This window comes from Lonchura striata, chromosome 1, assembly GCF_050655825.1.
Source record: "Lonchura striata isolate lonStrDom1 chromosome 1, ASM5065582v1, whole genome shotgun sequence".
NCBI classification, from domain to species: Eukaryota; Metazoa; Chordata; class Aves; order Passeriformes; family Estrildidae; genus Lonchura; species Lonchura striata.
Genome location: NC_140703.1, coordinates 64,268,183 through 64,281,909, shown reverse-complemented (window position 1 = coordinate 64,281,909; position 13,727 = coordinate 64,268,183). Strand labels below are relative to the sequence as shown.

General features: G+C 41.8%; 1 protein-coding gene across 3 annotated transcripts in view; it reads left to right on the top strand.

Annotated features, from left to right (window-relative positions):
• The window catches only part of SPRYD7 (SPRY domain containing 7), a 121,706-nt gene extending 110,083 nt beyond the window's left edge, over positions 1 to 11,623 (top strand). For 2 of the 3 annotated variants that reach the window (XM_077781412.2, XM_085578007.1), the window contains 4 exons: positions 1,318 to 1,434; positions 4,340 to 4,506; positions 6,135 to 6,237; positions 8,710 to 11,623. In XM_077781412.2, the coding sequence (XP_077637538.1) occupies positions 1,318 to 1,434; positions 4,340 to 4,506; positions 6,135 to 6,237; positions 8,710 to 8,807 (485 nt within the window). In that variant the 3' untranslated portion in view covers positions 8,808 to 11,623. Of the gene's footprint in view, position 1; positions 127 to 1,317; positions 1,435 to 4,339; positions 4,507 to 6,134; positions 6,238 to 8,709 lie in introns of those variants that run through there. The other variant, XM_021526584.4, reaches the window with a different exon arrangement.
• The last annotated feature ends 2,104 nt before the right edge of the window (positions 11,624 to 13,727 follow it).

Sequence of the window (13,727 nt, the reverse complement as noted above, 5' to 3'; positions counted from 1 at the left end):
TGCGGGGGGAGCGGCCGGCCATGGCCGCCTCCGTGTTCTGCTGCTTCTCCTGGTGCCGGGATGGCGGCGCCGGGCACATCCCGCTCAAGGAGATGCCGGCCGTGCACCTGGACACGCAGCGCATGGGTGAGCGGGGCAGGGGCGCTGCCGCCGGCGGGCGGCTCCCCGGCGGGCAGGGCCGCAGCCCCGGAGCGCGGCACGGGGTAACCGCTGGGAAAGTCAGTTCGGGGCTACTTCAGCAGGAATTGGCAGCTTTTCGGGAAAAAAAGAAATAAGCGCGCTTGGTTTAAAAGTGGTTTAAAGCAGCGAGTGTTCAGCTGAAGCCGATGGGCGCAGTGGGTGTGAGGTGCCGCGGCGGAGGCGGGGTGGGCGCGGGCGGCTCGGGGCCGCGGGGCTGCGCTCAGAGCCGCAGGATCCGGGAGGCTGGAAAAGGCTCCTGGGGCAGCGAGTCCCACCCGTGCCACCACGTCAGCCAGGCCAGGGCACTTAATACCCCGTCCAGCCTTTCCTTAAACACCTCCGGGGACGGCGGCTCCCCCTCCAGTTACGGCAGTGGAGGTGAAGAAGGAGCCGGGCCGCGCAGAGTCCTGTCCGTGCTGCTCCTTTGAGGATCCCTTAGCATGAGCTGTCCGCACAGCCGTGCGGGCTGTGGGAGGAGAGGAGGGACCTGGGCCAGCAGCAGCGGAGCAGGGGAGAGCTGGGGAGGAATAGGTACGGTCCAGTGCTTGAGCACAATCGTTAGCCACAGCCTCCCATGTGCTTGGCCATGACAACAGTGCCTAAAGATGAAGTCCAATGGAGAAGGAAAACTGAGCAGAGGATTTCTTTTCTCTCTGTATTGGCAGGCGCATTTCTAATAGTAGGATTATTTCAGAGACTAACTAAACACCTTGTAATTCCATCAAATCATTTTTACCCGGTATGCTTTTCCAGAATGCTTTTTCTCCAGTGTTAGAGAACTGAGTACAGAGCTTTGGTCTCACAGTGAACCCTTTCTTACTAAATTGTATGTTATGCTTCTGATGTGGCTAAGTAAAAGCTGTAATCAGCATGGTGCTGTAAAGCCTGAGAGGTGAAAATTAGATCAGGTTATAGATTTTAAATAAATAAGCCCTACTGGAAAGATGAACTAGCTTGTAAACAACCTTCTTCTCTTGCTTCAAAGCATGGCCTGTCATCATATTTCTCACAGACAAATGAAACTTTTACTTGGGGCGGAAGTAGCAAAAACTGGTCTCAATGTTTAGGGCTTTTGAGGGCTCCTCTCAGATTTCTAAAAATGTTTTGAAGTTCTCTGGGTTTTTTTTTTTCTTGCAGGAACAGATGTTGTCATTGTTAAAAACGGCAGAAGAATATGTGGCACGGGAGGCTGCTTAGCCAATGCACCTTTGCATCAGAACAAGAGTTACTTCGAGTTTAAAATCCAGTCCACAGGTTAGTCAGCAAAAAATATACAACTTTAAACTTGGGAGGTATGTTACATTACCTGCTGGTGGCAGTATCTCAAGTGCTCAGCACATGCATCTTTCTAATAACATCCTTGAACTTGTGAACATTAGAGAGATTTATAAATTACTGTGTGAAAGGAAATTTCTTTTTTTTTTTTAATTCTGACTCTAAAATATTAAAAATAATACTAAGTGTATTACTAAAGGAGTGCAAATGCTAACCCCCTCATTGTTTTGTATGCTGTTATAGGCATGTTTTTCAGGCATATTTTAGAAATTATTTTTGCTCAATAAATGCTTATGTCCACATAAAACACTGTAGCTATGGAGTATTTTTTAAGGAGTGTGGTTTATCCAGTGGTATTTGTATCTGTCTACCCTCATTTGCTCTTGGCAGGCACTGTTTGCCCAAGCAGGGGTAACACTCCTTGTGCTACCTTTTGCTCTTCAGATGTAGTGTGTAGCACTTACTCTGACACTGCCTTATTCTGAGGAGCCTTTGAGCACCTTGTTCCTTTATTTGCTCTTACAAATATGGTCAGCTTCACTACTACAGAGAGCACTCCTGTATTCTGGCATGAAAAATCAGCCTGTATTTTTCAAAGCTGCTAGCAGACACTCTGAAAATGAAGCTGTGCTTTCCCTAAGTATGTGTGTGGGGAGGGAAGAAGAAGGGAAGTGTTAGTCCAGAGTCAGGCCTTATGGACCAGCTCATGCTTGATGCTGAAACTTTCTGGGTAAGATTCGTTTGCCTTCAGGTGAATTAGAGTACAGGCAGCATGAACACAGATCTGCCCACAACACCTTGCAGTCCAGCTAGCTGGTTAATTTGAACCTACATGTAAGCCCATATCCATCTTAACTTGGCAATTTTACTATCCTTTATTTCGGGAAGAATGCATTGCAGCTGTTGTTCATACATGGTCATTATTCACGCAGATAGTGTACCCATGTTCTTACACTTGAGAAACATGGGAAATAAACACTCCTGGTCCCTGTGTGCCTTTTTTCCTGCATTCCTGTGCCTCGAGGTGGGAAAATTGTGGAAGACTTAAAGTAAATCTTAGATTTCCAGAAGTATCCCTGCACAATCAATTAGAGGTTATCTATGAGGTCACCCTGACTATTGTAATGTTTGTTGAAGTCGAATCACACTCTTACATTTTAATTCTTGGTGTTAGAATAAATTATTCTACAGTTTCATCTTTTGAAAATAAGTTTCTTACATATTTGCCTTATTTTAGTCTTCTCTGGACTAAAAAGTCCCAGTTTGTTGGGGTTTCTTTCATTATCGCCTTGTAGACAAAATTTTTACACTTTTAATTGGTTTTGTTGTTTCTTCTACAGTATCTTTAGTCAGCCTAATTTATCTTGAGGTAAAGTGCTTAAAATGGATGCTCTGCTTCAGCTGCAGCAGCAGTAGATTACCTCATCAGTTTTATGCATGCCACACATCCAGAAGTTTTCCCCATCAGTAGAGCACTCACACTCAGCAAGTGGTCTTTGAACTGGTACCAAGCCACCACTGTATTTGTGCCACTTACTGTTCCTACTTACCTGCTCTTCTTTATCATTTAGTAATAACAGATACACTTTCTTTATTTCTACCCAGTTAGTCAGGATCACGTTAAACTTGAGAGGCCTCTCAAGAGCTTGCAGTCCTGTCAGGCTGGGATTGGCAGCACATTTAATCAACACATCGTCATGTTATTCAAGTAACTGATAGTAATACAGAACAGTATCTGACCTTGTGCATTCAATGCAAAACCTCAAACCCCACTTGAGTCATCGTTTTTTATTTGACAGGGTGCTACTGATGAGTAATCGTGGAATAGTTTTCTAACCACTTGTGCCTTCATATTGCTGTAACTGTATAGACCATGTTTTCATCATTTGACTATTTCAGTGTTGTATGAGTTTCAAAAATATTGCCAGATTAAGGTCTGTAATATTAACACTCCTTTTTTTCCATAAGACTTATCTAAATAGTTGAAAAAGGAAAATTTGTTGTTTACAGATCCATGCTAGTTGGATTTATTTTTTGTATCCACCTACAGCCTCAGAGTTTGTTTTCAATATTTTTCTGGGGATAAAAGTTGAGCGGTTATAATTCTCTTTCTCAGATATCCTTCTTTTTCAAGATAGATGCTGTTTGTCTTCAGTCTCCTGTGTCTCCTTGTGCTGAGTCTGGTCAGGATTAAGTTAATTATCTTCATAGCAGCTGCTGTGTTTGTGTGTTTTAGATTTGTGACCAAAGCAATACTGATAACAAAACAATGCTGATAACACATCAATATTTTAGTGATTGCTGAGCAGGACTTGCACAGCATCAAAATCTCCTCTTTTTCTTAGTCTACCCCTCCAGTGAATACGATTAGGGTTGCATAAGGACTTGCAAGGGGACATAACCAGGTGGATGACCCAAAATAGCCAAAGAGATACTCCAAACCACATATCACCTGTCTTGTTCAGGAATAAATGGGAAAGGAGGGGATTTAGGGAGATTAGCCATTTTTTACTTGGGAATTGCCTGGGCATCAGTCTACCCATGGAAGGTGGTGAGTGATTGTCATTGTATCACTTTGTCTCGTCTCTTTCACTTCTGCTTTACTAACTAAACAATTTTTATCTTTAGCCACAAGACTTCGTGGTTTTATTCTTCCTTTCCTCTTCCTCCATTCCATGAGGGCATGGGTGGGCTGGGGAAAGAGAATAACTGGCTGGATGGTGCTTAGCTAGCTAACCTACAATAGTTCTGGTATTTCCAGGAGATATGTACTGGTAGTACCATCATGGCATTAGTTAAGAAACAAATTCTTTATGCTGTCGTGCTTCAGTCAGTCTTCAAAATAACATGTTTTTTTTCTTACTGTGTTAATATCACATTTTAGGGATTTGGGGTATAGGAGTTGCAACCCAGAAAGCAAACTTGAATCAAATTCCACTTGGTCGAGATGTCCACAGCCTGGTAGTGAGAAATGATGGGGCTCTCTACTATAACAATGAGGAGAAAAATAGGCTACCAGCAAACAACCTTCCTCAGGAGGGTGATGTGGTGGTGAGTTTCTTAAGGCTTTCTTACTTCCTCACCTGTTCTCAAATGCCTCTTACTTACAGCTCTGTTTAAAGACAAATTTAAGTAAAATTATTAAGTTTGCTTCTCCCATTTTGGAAAGTGGTGGGATATAGATTCATGTTGTCTTTGAATGAATCAGCAGCCTGGATATGTGTGGACTTCATTCTTGGTATTGATAAGTTCCTAATGAGAGATGGACTTGACCAGAGTTTGAGAAATAGTTTCTGGTGCTCTATTGCAGTATCTGACTGATAATTCCCATCACAAGGATCTTACATTGTTTGAGATGGGACCTGCCTGAGCAAATAATATGCTGGAATGCATTACGTGTCTATGCACCATGCCCAGTTGAACTCAAGAACCCTTAGCTAACTGGTTAATGATTAGAAGGACAGAGGGGAGCAGAGATGGGTCCTGGGTGATAAATGAATTGTATTTTTAGCTAAACTTTTGTAGTTTTTGGGGATATTGAGTGAGGAGGGGGGTAATGTTCACTGGAAAAATGACTGAGGGAAAAATTTTAATTTTTTGTACCTTACTATTTCAGGTTTTTCAAAATACCCTTAAGTGATTTTGTTCAAAGTGTTACTTTTTTAGTACTGTCATTTTCTCCATGCCCTCTTATGTATTTTCAAAAATATCTTAGAGCAATGCAATGAAATTGAGACAATTTATCACCCCTACTTTTTTATGCTGGGTAACTTGCCTTTCTGTAGCCATGGTTAGAAATGCCATCTTTAGGAGCCACAAACAAGTAAGGGTGGCATCTCCACCCTTAACCCTCAGATACAATACTGTTCTTTTAATCCCCTTCTGAAATTGTTTTTTGAAGGGTTGCAGACTCTTTCAGGCTTTGGCGAACTAGTGTGGTCTGAACAGCTTCAACTAATCACAAAAAACGTAACTGATGTGTTACTGCTAACTTCCCCATTTCCATAAGTATCGAGTTAATTTGTTCTGTCATGAAACAAATTTTTGAAGTCCTGCATGAGCGCACAAATTGCCACACTCAGGCATACCAAAGCAGTGAGGAAAGACCTTTTGCTAACAGATTAGTCAATTACTATCTTGTTAGTGTTTGCTTTCTGCTCTGTGGTCAGCATATTTATAGCATTGTGTGTGAAACCACGGACTGTTGCTGCCAGCAGAGTAAATGAACCAAGAGAGGTTTCCATATGGAGGTATGGAAGGATGAACTTGGTTCCTAGCATCATTATTTATTAAAGTTATTTCCGTGAGAAGATACAAACAAGAAGATTGCAAACCACCTCATACTCAAAATTGTCGAACATCTTGTGTTTTCTTTAATGTGGTAAAGTTTGGAAATTTGTTCTGTAAACTCAGTAAGATGCAAAGTGTATTGTGCAGTACTGTGCTGCATCCCAGTTGGAACAGGCATTAAGGAATACTGAATATTTGAAAATACAGATGTTACTGGTCATTTATTAACTTTTAGTCCTTGTCAGGAATCTGTCATGTAAGATTTTCTAGGATGCTGTGGTTTGCATAATGGTGTTAAAATCTGCCTGTGGCTAAGGAAGCTAAGTAGCCTTATGTGTATAAACTTGTTGATGTTTTTTTTTTTTTTGTTAATTTTCTGTACTTTGTAGGGCATTACATATGACCATGTAGAATTAAATGTATATTTAAATGGCAAGAACATGCATTGTCCAGCTTCAGGAATCAGGGGGACTGTCTATCCAGTGGTCTATGGTAAGTCAAATATTTTCAAACTGTTTCACATTATGGAAAATATTTTCATTCCAGTTCTGTTTTGTGATCTGTGTATTCTTCTTGCTTAAATGGAACACACATGAATCATCTATTCTTGGCAGCTACAACAATTAATTACATGAAAATGTAAACATAGGAAATTACAAAATTATATTTTCACCTAATTTTTAATGCCACTTAATAGGAAAAAAAGCACTGCTTACTGACTGCTTGCAGTGTCCACACCCAGCAAGCTGGGGAATTGCTGCACTCAGTCTAAAAGTTGCCAGGTAAAAAAAAATGAAGCAGATGGCAGACTTGTGGGTTAATCTGATTTATCTATGAAGCTTGATATTTGTGCCTTCTAATTTCACATACTTCACAAATGCCATCAGTGTTCCATAGCAATAGAATTGTTGTTTGTGTTTTCTTGAGCTTCCTGTGCAGTTTCTGTCCTTTGCCACTTGTCCTATTGCTGAGCACCACCAAGCAATGCCTGGATCCACCCTCTTGGCACCCTCCCTTCAGATATTGATATTCATAGATATTGGGGAGGGCCCTTCTCAGTCGTCTCTTACTGAGACTGAACAGACCCAGCTCCCTCAGCCTTTTCTCATAGGAGAGATGCTCCAGTCCCTTCGTATCTTTGTCACCATCCTCTGGACCTGCTCCAGGAGCTCCATCTTCAGTTTTTCTGAACCTCATCTAAGTAGTAGCCAAAATAATTTTGATCATAAGGATAACCCTTAGCTACATGATGGGGATATTTTTTAATTCATGGTGGGCTCCTCATGAACTGTTGTCATGTTCCCGTTTATATCTTGATACATTTCGATTGATACGGAATTTTATGAGCAGGAAGAAAACACAGCAGATGTGTTGTAGATTATTTGAAGTGTATAAATGCAGGTGGTGAATCACTTGCTTGCAAGCCCTGGGGGTGGAATCCATGGCCAAGTTGTGATGTGTCCTTGAGCCACGTGATGGCGCCGCTGAAATGCGGTGGCGGCTCCGCGGGACCTCGTGCGGAGCCCTCAGCAGCGGCAGCGCTGCTGTGTGTGCTGCATCGTCCTGTGCTAAGGAAGGCGTCTTACACCGCATGGAGAACGAAGGTTGCTTCCAGAAAATACTCGGTGGCATCTTAGCCTACTCTTCATCTTTTTTCTCTGACTAAAGAAGTCCCATGCCTGTAGAGTGCAGTGGCCTTTTATTGCCAGGCTCTTTTGGTCTTCTTCCACAAGTGGGCATAATTTCATCATAATTATCATGTCTCCTACATATAGCTATTACTTGAAGCCTGCAGGTTGTTTTTGTACACTACTAACTTGGTATAAGCTTCAAGTGTCCTTAATTTGATGTGAACTTCTAGTCCTGTGGATGGATTTGGCTCTGCAGAAGAGAGTTTCTCAAACATTTACCCTATTCAGGCTAGAACCATAGATATCTTTTTACAAGGAATGTGATAGATCAGGCAAACTCAGTGTCAAGCATTTGAGAAGATAAAACAAAAAAATGGACTTAAAAGTTATTCCCTACAGCATCTGTACCTCAGGCACTTTAATGGAAGTAAGACATAAACACTGTGTAAGTACCAGAGAACTGTGCAAATGTACTGATAGGAGTTTTCACAAAGCCTAGGGGGAAGAATTCCGACCTTGTCTCTGAGATAGCTAAATCCCAAAATATGGAGATGAAGCTTTTCTTGTTTGAACCAACGTTGACATTCTGCCAGGTTAATCTCAGAGTTGTGTTTGAAAGAGACTTTGCTTTTCTGACTAGGTGGGTGTTTCAGTTTGCTAGTGAAGTACACAGAAGCATTGCTCTGAAAATACTCATCAGTTTCTTTTTTATATTCTACATTGAAAGTACTGCTGTAGGTGGATAGATTATGCAGGGGGTCAAAAACAAGGAGAAATTCTGTAAAAAAACCACATTAACTTCCAGCTTCAAGAAGCAGTCAGAGAAGCTCTCTTTCAATAATATGCTAAAACTGATGGTTTGATACCAACTGCTGCAGACATGTGAAACCTTGTAAACTTCCAAAAAGGCACTGTAGACAGCTGAAACTCCAGCAGAATTAGGAACAGAAAAATATGCACATGAAGAGGTGACATCCCTGCAAGGTTTATCTGGTAGCATCCTCAATCTGTAGATTTCTGGAGAAATCTAGAAAATTTGGAATCAATAGCCTGAAACTCTGCTAACACTCCCAGTGAAATTAGACATTCTCATTGACTTCACCAAGGAACCATTACCGAGTAAACAGCAGAAAAGGGAGATGGTTTGCTCTCCTGGCTTGAGGCCTTACCAAATTCATTGAAGAGATTAATTTTAATTGTGTATGCATAATGGATGTATTGAAAAAAATCTTCGTGGTTTGAGCACAGTCTGCAGTTTATTAAGATGGTATAAAAGAGCATCAAACTGTAAGTGTTCCTTCTCTAATTCCTTCTTTTTGGTTCTCTTCTGCAGTTGATGACAGTGCCATTCTGGATTGTCAGTTCAGTGAATTTTATCATACACCTCCACCTGGGTTTGAAAAGATCCTCTTTGAGCAGCAAATCTTCTGAATGTCTTCATACTGAGAATTTGCACCCTGCACTGTTACAAAAGCTTTGTCATCTTGAAGCCTCACTTTACTTTTAGGAAACATATCTGTATTTTTAGTAAGTACTTGTGACTGTTGTCTGCAGAATAAATACGTTAACTGCAAGACCAGGTAAATGTTGCTGTCCAAATAAGAGTTTTCTGGCATTGTTTTGTGGTTGAAAATGAGTGTTTTGAGGCAGGGTTTTTCTCTTGATTTGTACTTGATGCATAAGGAGACTAGGGACATTGCTGTTGTCAGTATTACATTCGGTATATTGAATAAACTGGAACTCTGTAAGGCAAATAGTTTTTATGCATATGATAGCTATGGAGATGGGTAGTTCTCATGATTTTTCCCCCAGCCTTTTTCTCACAGAAATTATGTAATTTCTTTAAAGGATGCGCTGTGTTTCTAGTCTGTGATTTGGATTTGTGGTGTCCCAGTTGTGCACAATGACTAATAATACCATGGTTTAACTAGCAGCTAGGTACCTTTTTTTTTTTTGCCAAGGTAGGCTAATCAATTCCCTCAATCTTAGACCAGCAAATACAACTTATCTGTTTCTTCTAGCTTTTAATTTGCTTTTATTGTGACAAAAAAAAAGAAAAAAATAATATTTTCTAGAAATACTTTTTTGTTGAATCTTAAAAAGTAAACCTGAACACTACCTGTGTGTTTGAGGACCACCATGCTCTGTTACTCTGGTAAGAGAGTAAGTACCGATCACTGAACTTGGGTAAGCAAAGATCCAGGTGAAGGGTATGAGATGTTATGGTGAAGCCTTACATCTAAACTGTAAATTAGATTATTTTCTTATGGAATAGCATATTTAATTTCTTCATGAATAATTTATAAACGGCTAAGACATTGTTCTAAAATGTGATGCCCTTGAATACACATTGTGAGATGCTATTTTTTCCCCTCTTGTCATATTTAATATACTTCCTAGAAGAATTTTTTTGTAAAAAAATGTCTTCATACTGAATGTTTGTGGTTTTTGTTTTGGCTTTTCCTGGGTTAATGTGTTTGCATAAATGATTTTATTTAATTATTTTTAGAAATTACCTTATTCTGATGTTTTCGGATACAAACAGCTTTCTCAAAGCCTTTCACCTTAGGATTTACTGCATCTGTCTTAACTCTGTGGCCCATGTTTTCCTTCCTTTTAGCCTTGCTGTCATGTGAGATTATTGGGTAGAACTTTTTGACCTTGTCAGTATTCTAATGTAAACCTCAGGAAATTAGAGTGCAATTTTATAATTTCCCTTTGAAATCCCCTCAAATCAGAGTAGGATAATGAGAAATAAAACCTAAATCCTAAAACACCTTTCCCCCCCCACCCCTCCCTTCTTTCTGGGCTTAAATTTTTCCCTAATTTGCTCTATCTCGTTCTCCCAGCAGCGCAGAGACAAGGAATGGGGGCTGTAATCAGTTCATCACATGTTGTCTCTGCTGTGCCTTTTTCCTCAGGGGAAGGACTTCTCACATTCTTTCCCTGCTCCAGTGTGGTTCCTTCCCTTGGGAGGCAGTTCTCCAGAGCATCTCCACTGTGAGTCCTTTTCATAGGGTGCAGTTCTTCATGGGCTGCTCCAGCATGGATCCCTTACACTGGGTGCAGTCCTTCAGGAAATATGGCTCCAGCATGGGTCCCCATGGGGCCTGTTCTGGGTCACAGCCTCCTTGGGGTATCCATGTGCTCTGGGTGGGGACCTTCACAGCCTGCAGGGGGATCTCTGCTCCCCCATGGATCCCCACAGGCTGCAGGGGCACAGCTGACTTGCCATGGGCTGCACCAGGGACTGCAGGGGAATCTCTGCTCCAGTGCTAGGAGGACCTCCTGCCCCTCCACTGACCCTGGTGTTTGTGGGGCTGTTTCTCTCATGTTCTCAACTGTCTCTCTGGTTGAAATGGTGCAGTTTTTCCCCCACCCCTTCTTAATCTGTTATCCTGGGGCTCTATCACTGTCTCTACTGGGCTTGATATTGGCTGACTGTAAGTCCCTCTTGGACCCAGTTGGCATCGGATCTGTCCGAAATGGGGGAAGCTTCTGGTATCTTCCCATGGAAGCCACTCCTGTAGCCCCCTGCTACCAGAACCTTGCCATGCAAACCCAGTACACCTTCCACACAGCCTGGTCTTCAGATGTCTCTCCAAGTCCCAGGTTGCAGGGATTCCCTGTGACCTCTGTCTGAGGCCAAGAAAAATGGCCACTTCCAGAGGTGTGCTGTCTTGGAGAAGCTGTGCTGCCAGCTGGATGAGTTCAGGAGGCAGTGAGCAGGTGGCACATCAGAGAACATGAAAGGGACACAGATAGGATCTTCTCTGAGTCTTAACATCTTGAAGAGTCTCAGACCCCATTTGTAACAGGGAAGACAGCAGTGTCTGCCTTGCACTATCAAGGTAAGCAAAACCTCTGGAGAAAAGGATGGATGGGAGCTGATGACTTCTGGCACCAAGAGGAATGTTCTTGCCACACCTATGGGTTTACAGCTGCAAAACAGGTTCATTGCCCTCTTAGTTGAAGAGAAGCTAGATGAGCATGGGGGGCCCAGGTGGTGGACTGTCACCCTGATTCTTAAGATTTTCTAAAGCCTTCTAAGTTTACATTCTGTTAGACAACTTTCCCACACATTTTCTATAAACAACATATTATTTTGCATTCCTTCGTGGGGGTGGAGAAAGTGGTTTGTCCACTGTCTTCAGAAAAGTAGCCCATTCACTCTCCAATCCACTGTCACCTTTGGAAAAGTATAAAAGTTAGAGTCAGAAAAATAAACCTTCTTTTTTACCTTGCCATCATAGTGGCTCATGTTGTGCTTTCTCGTGTCCTATAACAACAGTGGACAATACCTTGCTGATGAGAGGAAATGGAGTGAGACAGAGAAGACACTAGTAGGACAAGTCAGTAATAAACTGTAGATCTAGTGTTAGGAACATCATAAGATCCTAATGGACAAGTTATGGTAAGAACAGACAGTGAGGTGAACTGAAAACTGGATGAATGGCCAGGCCCAGGGGGAAGTCAGTGGTATGAAGTTTAGTTGGAGGCCAGTAACCAGCACTTTACTCCAGGGTCGGTACTGGCTCTGGTCCTCTTTAACATCCTCATTAATGTTCTGAGTGATGGTGCAGAGTGTACCTTAAGTGAGTTTGCAGCTGGCATGAAAAGATTGGATGATATTCCAGAGGGCTGTGCTGCTATCCAGAGGGACCACAACAAGTTGGAGAAATGGGCTGATGGGGAACCTATGAAGTTCAACAAAGAGAAGTGCGAAGTCCTGCAGTTGGGAAGAAACAACCCCATCTATCTGAACAGGCTGAGGCTATCCATCTGCCAAGCAGCTTGACAGAAAACAACCTACAGGTCCTGATGGATGACAAGGTGAACTGAGCCTTTGCAGCAAAGTGAATGGTATCCATGACTGTGTTAGCCAAAATATTGTCAGCAGGTTAATGGAGGTGGACCTTTGCCTTTACTCAGCCCTGCTGGGGCCACACTTGGGATTGCTGTGTCCTGTCCTGGACTCCTTGGTACAAAAGAGACAGAGACACACTGGAGAGAGACTGAAGAGGGGCCACAAATATGATTTAAGGGTGAAGCATCTTCCCTATGGGACAAGGCTGGGAAAGCTCAGACTGTTCAGCCTGGAGAAGAGCAGGCTCAGGGGGATTTGATTAGTGTATATAAGACACATGGAGGGAGGATGAAAGGAATGCAGAGCCAGGCTCTTTGCAGTGGATCAGGGGGACAGGACTAAAGGCAATAGGCAGAAAGATATGCAGGAAGCTCCCTCTGAACACCAGGAAACATTTTTTATGGTCAGGATTACTGAGCACTGGCATAGCTTGGCCAGACTAGTTGTGGAGATGTCATCCTTAGAGATATTCAAAAGTCAACTGGACATGGTCCTGGGTAACTGGGTCTAGGTGGCCCTGCATGAGCAGGAGGATTGGACCAGATGATATCTGGAGATCACTTCCCAGCTCATCCATTCTATGTTCATTCAAATATTTCACCTGGAGTTATATTTCTTACATTCTTTGGTAAAGGAGGAAGTATTTAAAGAAATTCTAATCACTGTATCTAACTGCATCCAGCAAACAACACTCTCTGAAGACTGCTGTGGTTAAGAATATTTAACAGTAGAAGCTGCTACCTTGAGCTTAATGTAGACTTGCTTTAAAATAGAGATGAGGCTGCCTTCATCAAAGCTGGTGTTTGAAATGGAAAACATTTTGGTAAATATAAAATACTCAAAATAGCTGCTACATTCACCAAAAATATGGAAAGAGCAGCTTTTGTGGCTTAAATTTGCTAATTTCTTGTCTTAAACAGAATGAGATGCATTTGTAACACTGCACAATGTAGCTGCATCTCTTCTGTAAAAGTCAGAACACTTCTTGTTTTATAATCGGTGACACAGGAGAACTCAACAAAAAAAAGAGGTGAATAAAACCTTATGATAATCTATTCATCATAATGGAAAGAAAGACCAATTTTCACCTGAAAATAAGTTTTGTGATGAAAGTACTTAAAAGAAGCAAGATTTAACTCCATTGGCCACAGAAATAGAACGTGAGTTAACCTGTGCCTGTCATTTCAGCACCTGGCAATGAATCCAGATGTTTTCCCAAAAGTGTTCCCAGTCCCAGCTTTGCCCAAAGAAATGGGGTGCAATACCCATTTCTAAAAGTTGCATTTCAGTTAAAAGTAAATTTTAGTTAAGATTTAGCAATATATTTACTAGTAGCAAATTATTTTAACAACAATGAATCATACTTCCCAGTGAAATGGTTGAGGTATTTCCACTAATTGTTTATACTCAAAATGTTTTCTTAATCTTTGAATGTTACAGTTTTGACACCCTGTCTCTTTGAGTATAAAACCTTGTATTAACTA